This window comes from Myzus persicae, unplaced genomic scaffold (assembly GCF_001856785.1).
Source record: "Myzus persicae strain clone G006 unplaced genomic scaffold, MPER_G0061.0, whole genome shotgun sequence".
Lineage (NCBI taxonomy): Eukaryota > Metazoa > Arthropoda > Insecta > Hemiptera > Aphididae > Myzus > Myzus persicae.
The window spans coordinates 82,795-103,183 of NW_019103935.1; the positions used below are offsets into that span (position 1 = coordinate 82,795).

Genomic DNA, 20,389 nt, shown 5'->3' on the forward strand with positions numbered 1-20,389 from the left:
GCGACGACGCACAATAGGTTATTATATTATCCGAAAAATACTGCAGGTGGTCGTCTTCAACAACGACGTCCTCTCGTCCAATTTCGCTACGAACTTACACAATATTTGAAGCAGGACATCAATTAATGATATGACGGCGGCGAAGTCTGTTTCCGTTTCTCGAATTATACAATAATAAACGACACTTTATTATTAAGGTCTATAATATAATGATACTATGCACTGCACTATACTATTACATTCTACGTTTCACAAGCACGGCGTAGATGCATCGGACACGGGCACGAACGCACGACTACGGCACTACGCGCGGGGCCAATGTCGGACGCGGCGTGGGTTATTTTTATTCGGTACACGACGCGCGACCTGCCGGCCGATGTCAGTACTAACCACCCGACGAAGGGAACGATGATGTCACCGCTCATGGTGAATGGTGATTGAAGACCGACGATGACTATCGGATGCATAATATATGTGGCAAATAGGTCTGGTGAGGAAGGAAGGTCTGCTGGTATGTACAATATACACACGTAAAACGTATGCCTCACAAAAAAAATACCCAAGTTTTCACTTTTAATCTGTTATTACAATTTTTGGGAATGATTTTTTTTAAAATTAAAATTGGATTTTATTTAGGTCTTATTTTCTAAATTAATAGTGCGTATCTTTGGCCCAACTAGTCTCATTTTGAAAATAAAAATATTTTGTTAAATTATAAGTATTCAATAAAAATTAATAAGTTACAACACATTTTACAGCGCATAAGCCCATTTCTAAAGCAATAAGGCGAAATCAACATAATAAACATAACATCAAAATGTCGGTATAAAATAAAAAAATCATAGGTGAGAAGGACAAGGCGAATAAACCACCTCTCCCTGTAGTGCGGTGTCCAGAAGACGATGCGGTTATATCATATAAGCAGTATACACAACGAGTAAATAAAAAATACCTTTATTAAACCATCTGAACTGACACACGTACAAACATGGGTATTGAAGATTTCGTAAACATATACGACAGTTAAAGTCTCTATGCAGCATATTCAGTCAAGTGTCCGTCACCCGAACTCTACCTATAGCCAATAGGTATAATGTATATAACCTTATATTAGGTATACGAACCGTAGCGGAGTTCAAATGAATCGGACAATTGATTGTGGAAATGAAGCGTATAAGGTTAGGTCTAAAAGGCTGAGGCTTATGGATTTTTACTGTTATATTCCATACGATATATCGTATCACTAAGAAAATATTTGAATATATAATATCGTATTTGATCGTATTCATATCGGATATTCAAGTGCATAACTGATAAATGATAATAACGGGCACCAAAAATGTTTTGAAATTTTAAAAGCTCATAAATTATTGTAAATGTTACACAATAATGAATGATTATTAATACCATATATAGTCCATACTATAAATTGACTAAGAAATATCTCACGAAAAAAATACGTTTTAACTCGTTGAAAATAATAATAAAATGAATTACATATTATTTTATGTACCTAAATGGCTAACTATACCTTTACATACCTCAATTTGTTTTGTTATAATTATTCAATACACTGCAGGTATATATTACACTTAATTACTGAACGTAATCAACATTGAACTGCAGATTAATGATTATGATATGAAAACATGTGATACATATTATTATGAAAGTTATAGTTTGTCTATGAAGCGGGAGTCATGCCGTCATTTCATTTTATAAAATACGAACAATACATTTAAATAATAAATCACCGAACAATTAGGTAGTCAAAAAATAGTGAATACCAAAAATGTTTTTAAGTAAATTAGGATTGATAAAAAAAAATTTGAATTGTATATTGTAACTAAATTATTTTGTTTTCTATCTATAAATATCGACTACTAATGAATACAACTTAATATTATTAAAAACATAGACACATAATTTAATGATATTTAATACAATTTTCTTCTGTAAATTAACTTAAATTCAATATAGTCCCACCACTTTTCCCGAAATGATCCAAGTACAAAAACATTAAGGTAATGCATGTTTAATTTTATGAAACTATGATAAAAATGTATACACACATATAATTACGAAAATATTTAGTAACATTAATATCCTATAATTCTAAAATCTGGACCAAAATTACCAAAAATTAACTTAATTATTTTAACGCAAACATAAATATTCATTTTAAATTAAGTTGAAATGTATTTCATATGATTTATAATAAAACATATTCAATATGGTCAGTTTACTAAAAGTTAATTATTGATCCAAAAACATATAAAATATACACAATCATTTCATCCAAAATTACCAAAAACAAATAAATAATTCTGGTGCAAAAACGAAACACCAGTATGAAGCATTTATTCACATTCGTATCAATGATTAATATGGAAATTTCGAAATCAGAAACAAAAAATATTCAAAATTTAATACAGAAAGTAAATTAAATATTCAAGATGATGTAATAATACGTTTAGTGCATACGAATAAGGTTATACCTGCAGCAATAAGATCAGCGGAATGCTAAAAACCTAACCCGAAGTCGAATTAAATTGTTCTTTTCTATAAATTGTAAAGACTCAAAATATTTGTATGTTGTATCGGAATGTATGTGGTCATGTGGATAAAATAAATATATAAAAACAAATTAAATAATAAATAAATGCTAATTTGGAGAAAAACGAGTAAAACCTATTTAGTTTATGACCAACTAAATAAAGTTCTAATATTGTTATACGTATGTATAATTATATTATACATATACAAGTAAAATAATAATTTATTAACATTATGGAATACTAAAAATACATCATATCACATGAAGTTATAATAAATTAGTATTGATACTCGATATTATATGATATTTTTAATTGCAATAAAAATCCGTTTAATAAAAATCATGAATTTTCGAAAAATATATCTTTTAAATTTTAAATATTTTATACGAACGATTTTCTTAAAAATAAAACGATTAAATAGGTAGGTATAATATGATGAACATTTTAAAATTAAAAAATAGCTTAATCAATACCTGTAAAAAATAAAAATATATGAAATATAAATATTATAATATATATATAATACATATAAATATATATGCAGTATATATTTCATTTACATTAATCATTAGTCACCCAAATAACACTACTGCCAAAATGAACACCATGTTAACTTATATCCTTTTTTATTTTATTATAGTAAGATATTTCTAGCCTTTGTATGCTATCTACATCTACAGATATTTAGAGATTCGGTAATTTTTGGCTATCTTAAAATGATAATAATCATATTTCAATAATAACCGATAAGTACCACCTCAATAGCGACACAGCTGGTATTACTATTAGTGGTTTCTACCCTTAAACGCGTCTCCCGATCATTTTTCAAAAAAAAAAAAGGCACGTGCTCTATAATTCCAAGAATTAGGGCGTATTAGGGTTTATATAAGCTATTTAAAGTGGCACGAACATGTGCTAAAACAGATGTAGTCTTAAACATTTATTTGTTCTATCCAAACGATTCTATTCTCAGTTTTCTAAAATAATAATTCTCCAATTTATATTAAACGCATAAAACGTAAAAATATGTATTATACTGTATACTGTACAAACATATAGTAGATAATAAATAATATATTAAAATATTGTAATTCTCTAAGTATGCTGAAACCCGTACATTATTATCCTTTAATATACATTTATTGAAATTCTGATTTTGGAATTTTTAAGTATTTTTAAAAGTTTAAGACAATATTTTCAATTAGGAACTAAGATTTGATTATACTTATGTCATTAAATTATTTAAAGAGGGTTTTGTGGCAAAAAACTTTTTTTTTTGAAATAATAACCATTCATCTCAAACAAAATTAATTAATTCAAGAGCTAACCAAATATCGATTTAGATGCATCCACATTTAAAAAAAAAATGTACTAAGTAAGTTACAATCCTCATTAGAAAATAAATTTGTATAGTTACAGGACATTCCTTAAATGGTATATCTAAGTAATTGAAAAGATGATATTATTGTATCAATAAGTAGATTAAAGTATATTATATATTCTGTGTATTTAAATTTACTAGCCAATAAACGATGGCAGAGTAGTAGTATTGTTTAGACAGTCTCCTCTACTGTCGGTTAAACAGGAAAAAAAAGTATATTATAATAACAAATTCCGAAAATCAGAATTTGAATAAATGCATGATTCAAGAAAATGAGGGCGAGCACATGCCTATAGACAAATCACACTATACATAAACATCTACATTTTATTTCGAAATATTATAATTAATAACAAAAAAATATTAATCTTATTTATTTTATTGAGAGTTGAATACTAATTTTAGGGTTTAAATATTATTTTAGAAGATTATTTTTAAATACAAAAATTTAGCATTAATTAACTACATTATAATAATCGAAAATGACTTGCCTTAGAATTAACTCAATATATGCACCAATAGACGTGCTTTTTATAATCCAGTTTTGTAGCCACGGACCAAAAATATGTACTTCTAAATTGCCATCAATCATAATAATAATATGAACTATTTTTCTGTATCATTATTGTCTAAAAATTCATCATTTTTGGCCTACATGATAAGCTGTAATAACGGCCTGTAAAATATAATAGCTAGTATTTTATATATATACCTACCTATATATAAATATTTGAAACGCTTTATCAAAACATAAAACTTGTTTGAGTTGAGTGATCTGTAATTATAAAAGACCGAAATGTATTTGTTTGGTAATGGATAGAGACTGCAATCTCTTATAAAATCAAGTTTTCGTAACGACTTACATGTTATAGTAAATAAAAATGTAATTTCTTTAGTTCAGTTCGTACTTTGTTAATTATATTATATTGTTATCTTATATGGAAAACAATATCGTTAATATTAAGTTCAATTTTAATTGATAAATCATCGAATTGGTATGTATTTATCTTGCGTTTATACACACAAATTTAGAAATTAATATAGGTACCTATGTGATATTTTACGGATGTATAATAATAAGATAACCTCGACAGTGCAGGCGCCAGTCGCGTCAGTATTGTTTTCATAATATTTAATAGCGGGTGGGTGGTAGCGGTTGCAATGTTTCATTATTAGGTTTAGGTTAACACACCTAATTTAACTGAAAAAAATAAAAACATATATAAATCTATCAGAACATAAAGCACTACCTAGTATATTGAGTATCTTAAATTTATATTTGTTATTAATGGAGTTACAAACATTATTATTAAAAATGGCCAATACAAAAATTGTAAATGGATGAACCAGATAGAAAATTGAATTCTTTAACAATAGTCTTTACGACAAAAAGTAAAACGTGTAATTCAAAAGAGTACCTATAGATATTACAATATTATAATTTTTAGTAAAATATTACCTATAAAGATATTATAATTCGGAGTTAAATCAATTATTACGCTTTCTTAAGAATCGTGCGAAGCAGATTCAATTCACACATCTCTTACCTGTATAATTTAAGAATTTACCATTATGTGAATCCTAAACTATTAATCCCAAACACTAAATATTAAAACAAATAATTACGTAATTGTATTAAATTATGTTAATTTTACAAATATAATTTGTATAACGAGTATACAACATCAATTGTATTCATTTATAATGGAGTATTTACTAAATATTTGTTATATTTTATTACGTTTAAGATCCTAAGTGAAGCAACAAATATGTGTTCTAGAATATTATACAGTTAATAAATTAATTTTAACTACATATTATACAACTCCGTCACTCTAGCACCTCATTTTCTGAATATTTTTATCAACATTTCACAAGATAATGTAACCACTTTGAAACGAAATGTTACCACAATAACTTTTTTTGTAATTTACAGGATAGTTCATAATTCCAATCTTTAATTCCAGATGCTGGAGTAATATACACTAAAGTATGTCCCCTTGAGAACTTGTAGGGTTGTTGGACGCTGATTTGACGGAGCTGACAAAATATACATGATTTTTTCTTAATTAAAAAATCTAAAAGGTTAAAAATTAAAAAATTACTATTTCATAATCAAGTACTAGCTCCTAGAATATAAATTGAATAAAGCCGAGTTCTTACCTACCCAGGATAGTTAGGGTATGTTGAATGTATTCGTAAGGTATTCCCAACATTTTATTATATCTACCTACCTGTGTATTAGTTTTACGAAACACGACACGGTGTAGTGTAAACTCAGTTAAAGAGTTATTAATAATTGTAAAGAACCGAAATATCATGTGTAAATACTATACATTTGGTGAATTCAGAACGGAAAAATAAATACAATAGTCATACAAAAGCCGGAAGCAAATATTGAAGTATATAAAAGCAGTAGGGGAGGAAAATAAATAAATTAAACCTATTTATTTTAAAACGATTGTGTAAGAGCATATTTATTGTCAATTTAACAATTCATTTAAAACATAATAATAAAATTAAAATAAACAAATTATTGAATTATGCAAAATGTGTGTATATCATGTATGTGCTTATGTTAATAGTTTAAAGTTTAAATTGCCTATACCTAGGCTATAATTAAACATTCAAGTAAACATATAATTTTAAAATAAGTATTTTCGTACTTATGACAATAACTATAAAATAAATCTAATATTATTTATAATAATATACATTATACCAATATAGTACCTATAGGCTATAATATAAGAATACTTGATGTAACATGTCAAATAAAATAATGCATTACCTAATTATAATGAGAATCATTATTTTTTTTTTAATAATTAACATATATTTAGGGAATATTATCAGTTTATTTAATGATGTACAATTTTAAAATTAAGAAGCCAAGTAGAAAATTACAATGAAAAAAAACATTTCACAAATATCAGTGTATACATTATAGGTCTTCTAATCAGATTACAAACAGATATGACATTCAAAATGAATAACAATATTTTTTTTTGATCACATAGTCAATAATAAAATAATCAATTACGTATTATTTTATCTATTATGTATACCTAATGATTCTAACGTGTATTAATAAAATACAAATTTAATATTATAGATTGCATGACAATACACATAAAATAATATATGGCTTTTTTTGTGATAAATTATTGATTAATTGAATTATTATCTAGAATGGTATTGATTCAAGAAAAATAAACAAATATTTTTTTTTAATTTTAATAATCAATTAATAATTACAGCCTATAGGTATTCATTATCGAATAATGGAATAATTATCCAACACAAATAACAATCGCAATCTATAACAACCAGAGTCATGATAAACATACAGATCATCGGTCAATATCAATGTATAAACAATAATCTATACCACCACAAATTTACAAAAAAATAGTCTTAGCTGCTAAAATTTTATGTTAGGTCTTTTTATATGATTATTTTCTATTCCAAGTTTTTTATTGTAGGTAGTAAGCATTTTAATAGTTAACACTTTACATATTCGATAATTTTTACATATGCCTAAATTAAAATCTTACATTTATAACAAACTGGCATAGTTATAAACAAGGTGCAGATTTACATAAACGTAACATAAAATATTATTATTTAAATACTTAATAATACAATATATTTACAGTTTAAGTAATAATTGTACTCACGCAAACTATTTTATTTTTTATAAAATAAACAAATTAAATGATAAGATATCTTTATAAAGTATAGAGGTCTCAAACTTTGTTTTATAATTATTAATAACTACACATATTATGGTAAAACAATTTTTTTCCCATCACAATCGGTCAGTGGACTTTAACGAGATTGTCACACACGTATTTTGCTATTATTGCTTGTATGGGTCGTTATTATTTAATACATAACAGAAATTGAAGATGAAAACTCAGTTCGGAAAAGAGAAAACGCACACGTGTCGTTCACACTAGATGAAACCTATACACAAGGACATTTCTTACAAAATTAGTTTTATTCCTGTCTATAGATAAATAGTTATAACTTCTACAGGCATAAACAGGATAGTAATAATGTTACTGTTGAATTGTTTAAATCTAAGTTAAATGCGTTCTTAAAAACATTCTTGTAAAAATAAAGTTATTGTTAAGTATGGGTACCTATTTAAAAAATATAATAATTTTTCACCACAATGCAGTTATAAGAATAACGCTAAGAATAAAATATATTTTACCTATAAAATGTGCATTATCGATTTTCGATAAGTTATTTAAGTGCTTATCAAAATTAAAGATCAAATAAAATTGAAACATAATAAAACAGAGTGATTTACAGCTGGTTTCTTTCGATTTAAAAGAATTAATCTAGCCTAACCCATACCTATAGCCAAAAATATACAATACTTCAATTCAAAAAATAGATAATGGCTAGAGAAAAACCCCTAAATAAAATTAAACCGTGTATTAAAAACACATTAGTCTGCAAGACTGCGAGGACAATATTATTATAGTATATACGAATTAATATAAGCTATGAAATAAAACATGTAGATCAAACAGCCATTTAGATTTCAAAAATTCAATTTTTACACGCTCTCATTCTTACTCATATATTAAATACATCTCAGTAAATAAAAGTGATTTGTCATGGAATATTGTGCGATTTATCCCATAGGCGGTTGTGTTATAATATTAAAGGTACCATGTAGAATAGTATAGACTAGTGGACTACCACTTGTCTCATACCATTACACAACGACGTGATTTCAGCATTCCACTCATAATATTCAATTAAACACACGGATATCATAGTTAAAATATTATTTTCCTGTTAGATTTACAAAACAGTTGTTATTTATGCCAAATGATCAATGAATCGGCGTACCTAAATAATAAAAATAAAATTTAGCACTCCTAATCTACTTCTGCATGACGAATGACGATAGTTAACTCATTACCTTTCACAATATCCGTAAAAAAAATAAATATAAGATACCTTAAAAAAAAATAGATTATAATAACAAATTAACAACCTAAGAATCCATAATATAGGAATATTAGGAATTAATATAAGATATAGTTATTTACACAATAATAAATAACAATATATTATACTTTAAGAAACGTAACACAAATTAAATAGATTCCCCAATATAAATAAAATCTTAGTATAACTACCTATAAAAATTATTTTTCTAAAAAACAAAAGTGCAAAAATAGACCAAACGCAAAATAATAAATAGGTACCGTAAAATATGTAAAACGTATATGTCTATAAAATACTTTATAAAAATTAGTATGAAATGTTTTAACAGTGATTTCAAACTAAAACTTAGTCATTTTTTTTGTATTGACAATAGTTTATACACGTTACAAGAAACAGAACCAGCACATTATTATAATATTTCATACGAATCAAGTAAAATAATTGATCTAAAGTGAGGTCGATATTCTTTCCTGGTATAGAACAATACGACTATATTTAAAATATTTAAAATATTAATAATATTATGATAATATTAACTTACTGACTGAGTAGGCATAGTCCCGTTTGAAAGATATATCTATTGAAGTACAATACAATATAATAATTCAATTGTTTAAAATGACCGATTGGCCGTGAAAGGTTGATGGCGCACGATCTTTGCTACCCACCAACGTCTTCAAAATACATCTATTATATGATAATACTGAAGATGCACGGATACAGAGAAAACGGACTCCAGCCAAATGCATAATTATAAAAAAATTACTATTTCTTTTTTTTTTTACTATTTCTACTCATTGCATTGCAAGATGGGCCACTACTTATAATGCATTATGATGTTGTACAAACAGAAAAATATACAATATCCCATAAAAATTAATTTTTCAGATCTTTACCTTCTCCAAGTCAAACTCAGCTGTAGAATAAGTCAATTTAGATTCATATGTTACCTTATCCTTCTTTTAACGTAATACCATTATCGTTGTATTAAATACTTTCCTTGATTTTATAAACACCAGATTTAATTTTCCTACGAATATTTTCATTTTTAGTACAATCGTCTACTATATTGGTATTTCATTGTGTTTATTTACCTATATTATCAATTCTCAATATCACACTCGTTATGACGTCCACCTAAATGTTTTTCATCTCATAACCTCTTTTATTACTTTATAGGTTTATCATTTTGTCTAGGTATTCATTTTAAGATTTTCTCTGTTCAAAATAAACCTTTCGTTTTTTCTTTTCTCCTTCAATCATAAGATATTTTTCTCGTAAAATCCGTAGTAAATATATTATAAATAATTTATGATTATTGAAAAACTTATGTTAAAGCGTGACGCTTTATGCCACAAGCCCACAAACCGACTTTTGGTACCTATTCAAATTTAGTGGATATAATATATTAATAGGGTCTTATCAAATTAAATTGTGTCAACACTACTATTTATTGTACATATACATTGTGAAAAAAATTAATATACCAATGAAAAAATAAAAATCCATACCGGTATAGGTACTTACTTGTGTTTTATTTTAATTTGCAAAATAATGGTTATATACCCAATAGTTTACTTAATACACATATATAAACGTGAATTAAAAATATTAAATAATAAAACAAATAACATTATTTTATAAATGTATCTATTATTTTTTTTTTTTAAATAATTTCATACGATTTTTAAACATTCCAATATGCATACCAGAAATATGTTTTGAAATTTATAACATGCTCAAGTATACAATTATAATAAATACTTAAGACTGCCAGACTGACTATTTAAAACTAAAATTAACGTTGAAAGGGTAAATCTGTAATAATAATGTAACGCAGAGTGAAAATTTCTTAATGTATAATTTCAGCTTATTTTTTAAATTATATTCATATTTGATTAAGTTCAAATAAGTACTTTAAGCTTACACTTATGTATTAATAATAAAAACAATACGAAATTAAAAATCTATTTTCCCGGTCTATGCGTATATACCCATATTTGATTTGCAACGTTTATTTCTACTTTCGTATTAAATAATATATTTTTTCTTTTTTATTCACTAATTGTAATTGTTTCAACAATTTTTTTTGTTTTTACAATAGTGAATAATTTAAGTCTTAAAATGTTTAAAAACATTCAACTGTTAGTTGTATAATATTAAACATGTTTAGAAATAAAGACATTAATAAAAATAAATACCTTGTGCATATTCTTAGTTTGAGTGGAGTTCTTGACACTGTGCATGCTTTGGCAAGTATCTGAGTTTTCGGGCACTATGTACAACCGTATACGGTACATTCTAAGCTCAAAATAAATGGCATTAACGAACACCAAAATTGTTACGAGTATAAAAGGTATGTACTATGTATTAAAGTTTGAGAAGAATCGGTCAAAAATTAAAGCAAAATCACTAAAATTATGAAAGAAAATTAAAAAATATCTACTCATAGATTGAAATTAAAGACATAATTGCTTCAAAAAAAATTGTATATGAAAATAATATTGTAAGACACCTGTTGTCATAAATAAGAATTAATCGTTGAAGAACATCGTCTGCTAAGAATAACCTCAGCACGTGAGCCGTAAAATACAAACTGAACGAAAAGACGTTTACTCGAGCTGCCTGTCGATTTCAGCACAACACGACGTCTATAATACAACGGGTAATATTGTTACTATACGACCAATCACCGGTGCATAGCACATCAATATATAGTGGAGTCCTCATAAAAGGAGGGAAACGTGCTTCCATGACTACTAGCGTGATTCAAAAAGAGAAAAATTATCACGTACTCCCAACAATTTATATCACTATACTATACATTTTTGAAAATTGAAATAACCATATAAAAAAAAAAATCAAAACTTTGAGACAGACTAATTTTTTATATTATTTTATTAAATTTTACGAATAAGAGTACAACACTTAAACGAAAATGTTGGGTAAAAGTCTGTGAAGTACACAGAAAACTAACCATGATGAAAAAGACGGTTTAACATTAGGAATTATTAGCAATTCTTTATCCTAACTAAACTAACTATACAGGGTGATTCACCAAGCATGCTCATTGCTGCTCACTACCTATTTTCTTCAATATTAGAGTTATTCAAAATCTGGTTTTCGGAATTTTTAAATATATACTTACTAATAGGCCATATTTTCATATTCTTAATATTTTGTGTACAACTTAAAGAGTGTCCCGCGATATAGGTACAAACTTCTGTTTTTTAAATGAGGACCCCAATTTTTCTTTTTGAGTTTATAAACTGTATTTTTATTTTTTTATTTCAATTAATCATATTGTTTACTTCTTAAATATTTCCTATTTCTTGTTTCATTGGGCTTCGGTCAATGATAGTTGTAAAATAAAAATGTAATTTATGCTTTACCTTTGTGTCCATGTAAACAAATAATACTATGGATTTTCTATTAGATTATTAAATTATTTGAACCATTAATTTTGACCTAGGTCCTAGACCATACTTTATAGTAACATAAATTTCCTATTTCTATTTTCTTATAATATATAAATCAAAAAAGGTAAAAACGCAGTTCTTTAAAATATTTAATCCAAAGTAGTAATAGTATAATATGATAATATAGGTTCCTATATACCATTATGTCTTTATTTTTATTTTCCCATATCAAAAATTCTCAATTGACAATTTTACACTCGTAACGACTTCTACTTAAGAGGACGTTATACCCACATGTGTTGTAACCTTACAAGTGCTCAGCAGCTTAGCATACCAAATTTCAAGCTCAGCAGATCACGTTTAGCTCAGTTAGCTTAAAAATTAGATTGATTTGACCTCTTATTAAAATTAAAGGTAAGATTATTACGGAGTGCTTCTCATGGACTTTTTATTATATTTTAATTTTAAAGAGAGTTATGAGTATTTTAAGTTGTACAAACATTTTACAATTTTTAAATACTCATAACAATGTCCTCTTAAATGTTATTCGTCTCATAATACCTCTTTTATTATACTATGCAGACTATCTTTTAGTCTAAACAGTAACTGTTCGTCTTATCAAAATATACCTTTCATTTTATCTTTTATCCTCCAAACTAACGATATTTTTCTCGTACAATTCATAGTTAATGTCTTGCAGGTAAAGCTTATTATTGTTTTAATATCTGTTTTATATTAATCAAATAAACATACCAAAATAAAAGCAAATAAAATACAATGTGGAAAAATTTATAGAATCTTAACTGAGTTTATCTCGGTTTTCTGTTGGAAATAAAAATTACGTAACCTAACGTATTGGCATATATATATATATATTGTACGTATAAGGTATGTTTAATGTGTTTAATTATGTAGTTTAATAATGTTTGTTGTTAGATCAGGTCTTTCGTGCATGCGCGTTATTTAACCTAACCCTATATAGGCGTGGGGCACAGCGTGTACATTCAGACTTATTTTTCGTAAAACTTCTTAATTGGTATTTTAGTCTGTCAAAAATAAAATGAAAGTTACAAATGTTTTAAATGTGAAACTGAGTCGGATTATAAAGAACAAATAATAAAAAAAAATAATCCATATTTTATACCATGGCACATTGGCACAATGTTGTCGTTTAATTAAACGAATTAAAAGTTAAAACTACAATTTGTTATGAAACTTAATTTATTAAATATATTAAGTGGGTATTTACCCCTGTATTTACTATTTAAGTAGATTTTTAAATGAATTGTGACTACAGCTATATAGAAGTACTATCTTTAATCGTGATTGTGACTCAATAAGCATTTGACGTTTTTTATAGGTAACTTAGAGCCTCATATTCAATGCGAAGTTTATTATTTTTTGGGAGCTCTAGTACAGTTCATTTTAAATACATATTTTGTATCATGTAACAGGTACTTTAAAGAGATTAAACTTCTTTTCTATTTTCAGAGTATTTTATTAATTTTTAGAGCACCTTTGTATTGTATGAGCTTTTAGTGAAATTAGAAAATTAGAAAATATTATACAAAAAAATATTGTTTTCATAATATTTACTTTACCTACCTAATAGTTTTTAGATATTTTTCATTCGTTCAAATGTCAATCGTTCTATTTATGAATGCGATAACGTTTTTATCTATACCAGAGGTATTCAAACTTTTTCATCACACGGCTCCATTAAATCTTCACAAAATGTTGACGGCTCCCAAATTATAAATGACAAAAAAATCAATGTTTATATGAATGTAATATATATTTTATAATTTATTTTTATTATTTATTTACCATATAACATAAATAAAAAAATTAAAGCTAAATTTAGCGAATGATTGTTGTAGACAATTCGACGTTTCCCAACCGGTGTGCCTCAATGATAATAGTAAACATTTTTCGTAAAAATATTTATTGGTTTTCAATTATACTACGCGGCTCCCTTCGACAACTCCCGCGATGCCCCTGGGAGCCGCGACGCACAGTTTGAATACCTCAGATCTATACATACAGCGATTATCAGATGTGACGTTTCACCGAATCCCAAACAAATAACTAATGGTGGATTGGAGTTAAATCCTGGTCGCATTTATTTCGAATACCTATACTGTCTATTTATTGTGAGTGCCTAATTTCGGTATTTTGTTTTTATAATATACAGGGTGATTCACTAAATATACTCATCTCCATTTTTTCGAAAATTTTACCATCGACAATAGTTAAGAAACTCAAAATTTTCTTATTCATTTAAATAGCTCAAAAATAAACGCAAAAACTCGAAAATGTTATGGTGCGTAGAATTTGCTATATAATATAAACATTCAGTGAAAATTGCATGTATGATGTATCTAGGGTAATTATTATTTGCTTTATTATTAGCTTTTTTAAAATAACACAATTTTTTTCTAGACATTTTTGAAAACCTTGACCTTTATTCTCCCCCCCCTCAATCACCTACTATACTAGAACCATTTTCCACCCAGAAAAGATGCTGTTGAAGAAAATCGAATCATTTTTACTGTCCCAAGAGGTGATGTGAGACAGAAAAAAAACCATACATCATTGTAAAATCAATATACATTAATCGCTCAGCTCATCTAAAATTACAATGTATTAAACATACGAAAAGTTGATACGTAATTAGTTGAATTTTTTTTTATTTTTGGACAATATAAAAATATATTAATGACAAAGAATCAACTGGTATTTTCTTTATCAATCATTGAAAAAAAGTAAAAAATTCTCTTCAAAAAATTACTTAGTCATATAAATGACCTAAAAACGAAAAAATGCAAAATAATAATTATAGGTAGTTTTAATAAAGATTCGTATGTTATTGAAACACATTTTCAGCTAGGAAAGCTCCGTCCATGATGTTCGAAAAAAATATGCAAGTCTTCAACATCCGGACTTAGATTATACCTAATATATACATTAATATCTAGTTTTTAGGTGCATTGATAATTATAATAAGTTCATCACTTTATCTTATATAGTTAATTACTAAGTAATAGATAGGTACACATTAAAGATAAAATCAGTATCAGGAATGGAAAATAATAAATAACTATTTATGTACAGCTTAGTGCCTACCGAGGTGCTTACGGACAAAAAATTATATAAACTTTATTATCGTAAATTTTTCTATTTTCTTTACCCACACACAAGGGTGTATTTAGGGTCGTAAATCAAGGGACATTCTCTGTGAGGATTACAAACACAATTTAAAATATTAGTTAGTACCTATAGTTAGATTTGCATTACTAGTTACTATGGAAGTATTGAGGGAGTTTTTGGCGATATAAACATTATAAGCTAAAATAGTTTGGAGGGGCTTTGATAGTAACTTTTAAAGGTGGCTTAGTCCCCTAGATGCCCTTAAATACGGCTCTGCCCAAACACGATGGAAGGTTTAATCTCGATACGCGTAGGCGTACTTACCTTATACTTGAGTCGTATCGATTCCCTCCGCCGAATTCTGCTATGAAATTCGCTAACACTATGTAGGAACGCGTTTTCTTTGTCAATTGTCATGCTACCTGGCAATTGGAATTTCGTTGACAAAGATTTTCTCAAGTTTTTAGACGTGGGAGCCATGATGATTTATTACTTAACGCCGGCACACAATTTTGAAATAAATGAGAGTTACGACTTCGAACTTACCTACAGACTACAACTGTTATTAGTTTAATAAGACAATAAAAACCTTCACTTCTTGTTATCAAACAAAAACACCAAGTTAATGACAATACACGGCGAGAACGTTCGAACTAAAAAAAATATAGATAAAAAACACTTCAATATGACATAATACACCAACGTTGCATAACAATTATGTTTTATCCGTTAAAAACATAACTAACATAATATTATTAATTATTAATATTTATTATGATATTTTGTTTTTATCACATACGTGATACGTTGTATCCTGCAGTAGAGAAAGAAAACAATGGTATTATGGTAACGGATTTTTTTCGAAAATTTCAACTAACGTTTGAACTCGTGATAACACCAATCACAGCCGTCGTGCCTGTTACAGTGTCGCCGCTATTTTAGTATATTATCTAAAACCGAATCGATGCCCGGTCACATCCATGATGTAGATAAAATGTTATCTACATCGTGGTCGCATGGACATTATTTACTACTGTAGTCGTGATAGAGTTAAGTAAGTTGTATACCCAATGGTCTTAGATCATGTTATTTCGACGGTAGTAAATTTAGTACAACCACAGATTGGAACGTTATTTGGATATAGTTATTAGTTAAGCATTATCATCATTATTCAGTGTTTCAATGTTCAGTAACCAATAGCCACTAGCCATTATTGTTTCATTGGTTCGATTTGGCTGTTACTAACAACTTGTTAATTGCTGTTGCCTGTTTGTCAAAACTTAAATTTGAAAATATTTGACATTAATTGTACTTCTAATTTCTATCGGTTCGGCATCCCGTCACTCATAAGTCGACATCGTGTTTACGTGTACCTATTCATATTTCGTATGTAAACAAATTTTATAATGTAAACACTGAACAGTGAAACTGACTTTTATTCAATTGTTTTCCTTCGTTTGTTCGTTTTACACAGTTTAAGTTTATTGTCACCAACCCACCAACTCTCAAAAGTGACACTGAACAAACTTAATGTTCAAAACTTATAAATTGGACTTTCTGAGGTTGACCTCATTCATACTCAATTTATGAATATTTGCTATTAGTTTTGAATTGTAATTATTAGATTTTCATAATTGAAATATTTTAGTGTAAAATGCGTATTAAATTAAACCTTTTGGGACTGACGCCGGGTAGAAATCCATCAGTTTACTGGCTTCATATAGACAGAACCTGCATTACATTAATAAAACAATTGAAAGCAAAAGTATGTAAGGTGTTAAAAGAATCTCGTGATATAGAATTATGTTTTGACAACGTACCATTTCTGGATGAAGATGATATCAATGCAATTAATGAAAATGAAGAAATATCGTCAGTATACTTTTAAAAACAATAACCAATAAATATACTAAATATTAACTATTTTTTTTTAGTGTTATTCTTAAAAAAAGCAATATTCATGATGATCCAAAATACATCCAAACTGAATCAAATATTATTGAGTTCAATTCAGAGTTAGATATGATTCCAACTAATACCAATGGAGATTTGTCCCCTTGTCGTAAAACGATTAAGCAAATTAACAAATTTACTTCAACTAAACAAATAACAAATTATATTGATAATGGAACGTTATCCCTTTATCGTGAAGAGGATGAAGAACCCAATAATGATAATGAAAATTCAACTTCATCCGAACTATTAAAAATTCCTAAGAAAAGAATTCGTAAGAGGACACACAAAAAAAGCAAAAAAAATGTTGAACTTGTAGAAAATAAACCTGTTGAAAATGTAATTTGTTTAATTTATAATATAACTTATTTTTATATTTTTCTTATAAAAAACAAATAATTTTTCAGGATTATGTGGGTACTTTATCTGAGACTTCTATTGTATCCTCAAATGAAGTTAGTAAAATGCACAAGCGTTTTAAATTAGATAATGGAGAAAACAATCAAGAAGAAGGTTGTTCTCCTTCCATAAATTCTGAAGAACCAAATTTTCATGTAACAAGAGAAGTTTCTCGCTGTGATTCTCCAGCTTTAAATTCTAAAGAACAAAAAAATATAAGCCTATCTGGTATGTTACATTTATTTAAAATTATTTTACTTCAAATTTATTATTACTGCTTACCAATTTCAGCTTGGAAAAATGAAAAACCATTTAACATTAAATTCAATAAAGTTCCAGTATTTGTACGTGGTCAAACGTGTACCCCAAAGACTTCTACACAAAATAGTTCTTATATTGAAAATGAAAATAATAAGTCTAATGATAGCATTTTAAGTGAAAATTGTGATATGTTAGTAGTAGATTGGAAGAACATGTCTCAGATAAAAATAACAAACCTTACAGAGTTACAAATTTATGATTTATTACAATTCAAAGCAAGTTTTTATTTTTACATTACATTTATAAATATATTTGATTATAATCTTAACACTATTTTGTTTTATGCATCACTATAGATTATGTCCATGAATGAATGTGGTGAACCCCAATTGTCATCGGTTATAACTGCACGTCTAGATCACATTTATAAATGTACATTACATATTCAAGTACTTTGTAAGTTTATAGTCGTAATTATTTGTTAAAATATATCATTTATTTATATATACATGTTGTGATCAAATTTTAATTTATAATAATATTATTAATTGGTATTAGCTGGAATAAAAGAATTTTTAACAATAAACCCAAAATTCAAAATGGACGATGAAGAAGATATTGGAACTCAGCGTGAAGTTGAATTTGATGATCTATTTGAAATTTTTAAACTTGTATAATCTCTATGCTTGTGTTATTTTTATATTATTATTATTAACTTACAAGTGTACAGTTGTACGTGTTTTATATAAATAAACAAATAATCTCTATTTTCAGTTTATTATTATATTTTAAAATCCTAATTTAAATACTTGTACAATATAAAGGATACAAATTAATTAAAAAGAAAAAATAGGTGTGTTTAAAGTTAGGGTCTACTTTAGTGTGTAATACGATTATACAAAATATGTTATGTGTTGTATATAATTATTAAGTGCGAAACAGCTAGTCTAGTAACTAGTAATATTGACATTATTTTAATTAATAACAAATTACAATTTATGATTTTTTTTTATCTTATAACATAAATAAAATTTGATAAGATGTTTTTTATGGCAATGTCAATAATTTAGTTTTTATTAGTTATGGACTTAATGGCTTAAGAGAGGCTGGTGCCGCCTCATTTAATGCTTTGTCTCCAATATATATTGGCATATTATAGAAAATAAAATTATATGCTACAAAATCAGCGGTTCTCAAACTTATTTTTTCAAGTACCACTTAAGTATATTATCAATCAGTCGCATACCACTGATGATTAAAAATAGAAAGATACAAACTTTACATAGTATGTTAAATACATTTATTTTAAATAAAAATGCAGTAAAATACTATAATATAATTATTCTTTATTTATTAGTACGAATTAAATATGAATTAAATAAAAATTTTCAATGAGAACTATGGATTTGTAGATTTGATATTAGCGATGAAATATCTGAATCAGTGTTACTTAAGGCTTTCCATGTACCAACAAGTAGTTTTTGCATTCCACAGTTTGAGAACCACTGCAATAAATAATTCATTTAACTTTGTATGTTTAATTTTAAAATTAAAGTAATTTAACCTATAGACAAATTTAAAAATATGAATGTATGTAAAAAATAACTTATAAGACTCACTAAATAATATTCATTATTTTAAATTGAATACAGGATTAATTCATTCTAATATTAACCATAATAAAGTTAAATGAATTATTCAGCAATTTATTGTACATAAGACATAAATTACTATGTTGTGTGTTTGTAAGGTGGAGATAGTGCATGCAATTAATGTAGGATCCTCGTAATTGGTAAAACCAAAGGTTAGGTTAGGTTCTTAAAAAAAAGGAAAATGATGTTCAAAATCTAATCAAAAATCGTAATACAACTAAATCAGTATATAAAAATCATAAAATTATAACATCAATATTCATTATTCAATATATTATTTTAAATTGAAATCAGAAAAAAACAAACATTGGTAAGTATATGTGAAATTGAAATTTTAATCAACATATTTCCTTTTGATTTAAAACCCAGCATGTAGGTACCTAATTCAATACAATAATGAATTATTCTTCGAAAACACAATATAATTTATTATTATTTACTTAATGCAATGAAAGTATAAAAGAAACTTATGATTACAAACTGAGTATAAGGTCTATAGATGTATCATATTAAAATATCTGACATCCTAACCTAACCTTGGAGACGATTAACAATTGTAATAATTTCAAGGAATACATTTTACATCAAGTCCGACAAATTGTTAAGCTGTATATAATATAAAATTTATTCACATATACGTTC

The 20,389-nt window shown here is 26.7% G+C and overlaps 2 protein-coding genes across 8 annotated transcripts in view; one reads left to right on the plus strand and one right to left on the minus strand.

Annotated features, from left to right (window-relative positions):
* The window catches only part of LOC111036623 (rhotekin-like), a 31,755-nt gene extending 15,450 nt beyond the window's left edge, over positions 1 to 16,305 (minus strand). For 2 of the 6 annotated variants that reach the window (XM_022318718.1, XM_022318714.1), the window contains exon 1: positions 11,115 to 11,531. In XM_022318718.1, the coding sequence (XP_022174410.1) occupies positions 11,115 to 11,213 (99 nt within the window). In that variant the 5' untranslated portion in view covers positions 11,214 to 11,531. Of the gene's footprint in view, positions 1 to 98; positions 309 to 11,114; positions 11,532 to 15,806 lie in introns of those variants that run through there. The other 4 variants (XM_022318717.1, XM_022318715.1, XM_022318716.1 and 1 more) reach the window with 4 other exon arrangements.
* A 152-nt stretch (positions 16,306 to 16,457) lies between these two features.
* Positions 16,458 to 18,828, plus strand: LOC111036624. Of its 2 annotated transcripts, none has more exons than XM_022318720.1 (7): positions 16,458 to 16,536; positions 17,131 to 17,354; positions 17,417 to 17,774; positions 17,843 to 18,062; positions 18,126 to 18,370; positions 18,452 to 18,551; positions 18,654 to 18,827. In XM_022318720.1, exons 2-7 carry the CDS (start codon positions 17,137 to 17,139, stop codon positions 18,770 to 18,772), a joined length of 1,260 nt encoding a protein of 419 aa, XP_022174412.1. In that variant the 5' UTR covers positions 16,458 to 16,536; positions 17,131 to 17,136; the 3' UTR covers positions 18,773 to 18,827. The 2 variants fall into 2 exon arrangements, with proteins under 2 accessions (XP_022174412.1, XP_022174411.1); XM_022318719.1 differs by having other exon boundaries at positions 16,484 to 16,531; positions 18,654 to 18,828.
* Positions 18,829 to 20,389: the final 1,561 nt, after the last annotated feature.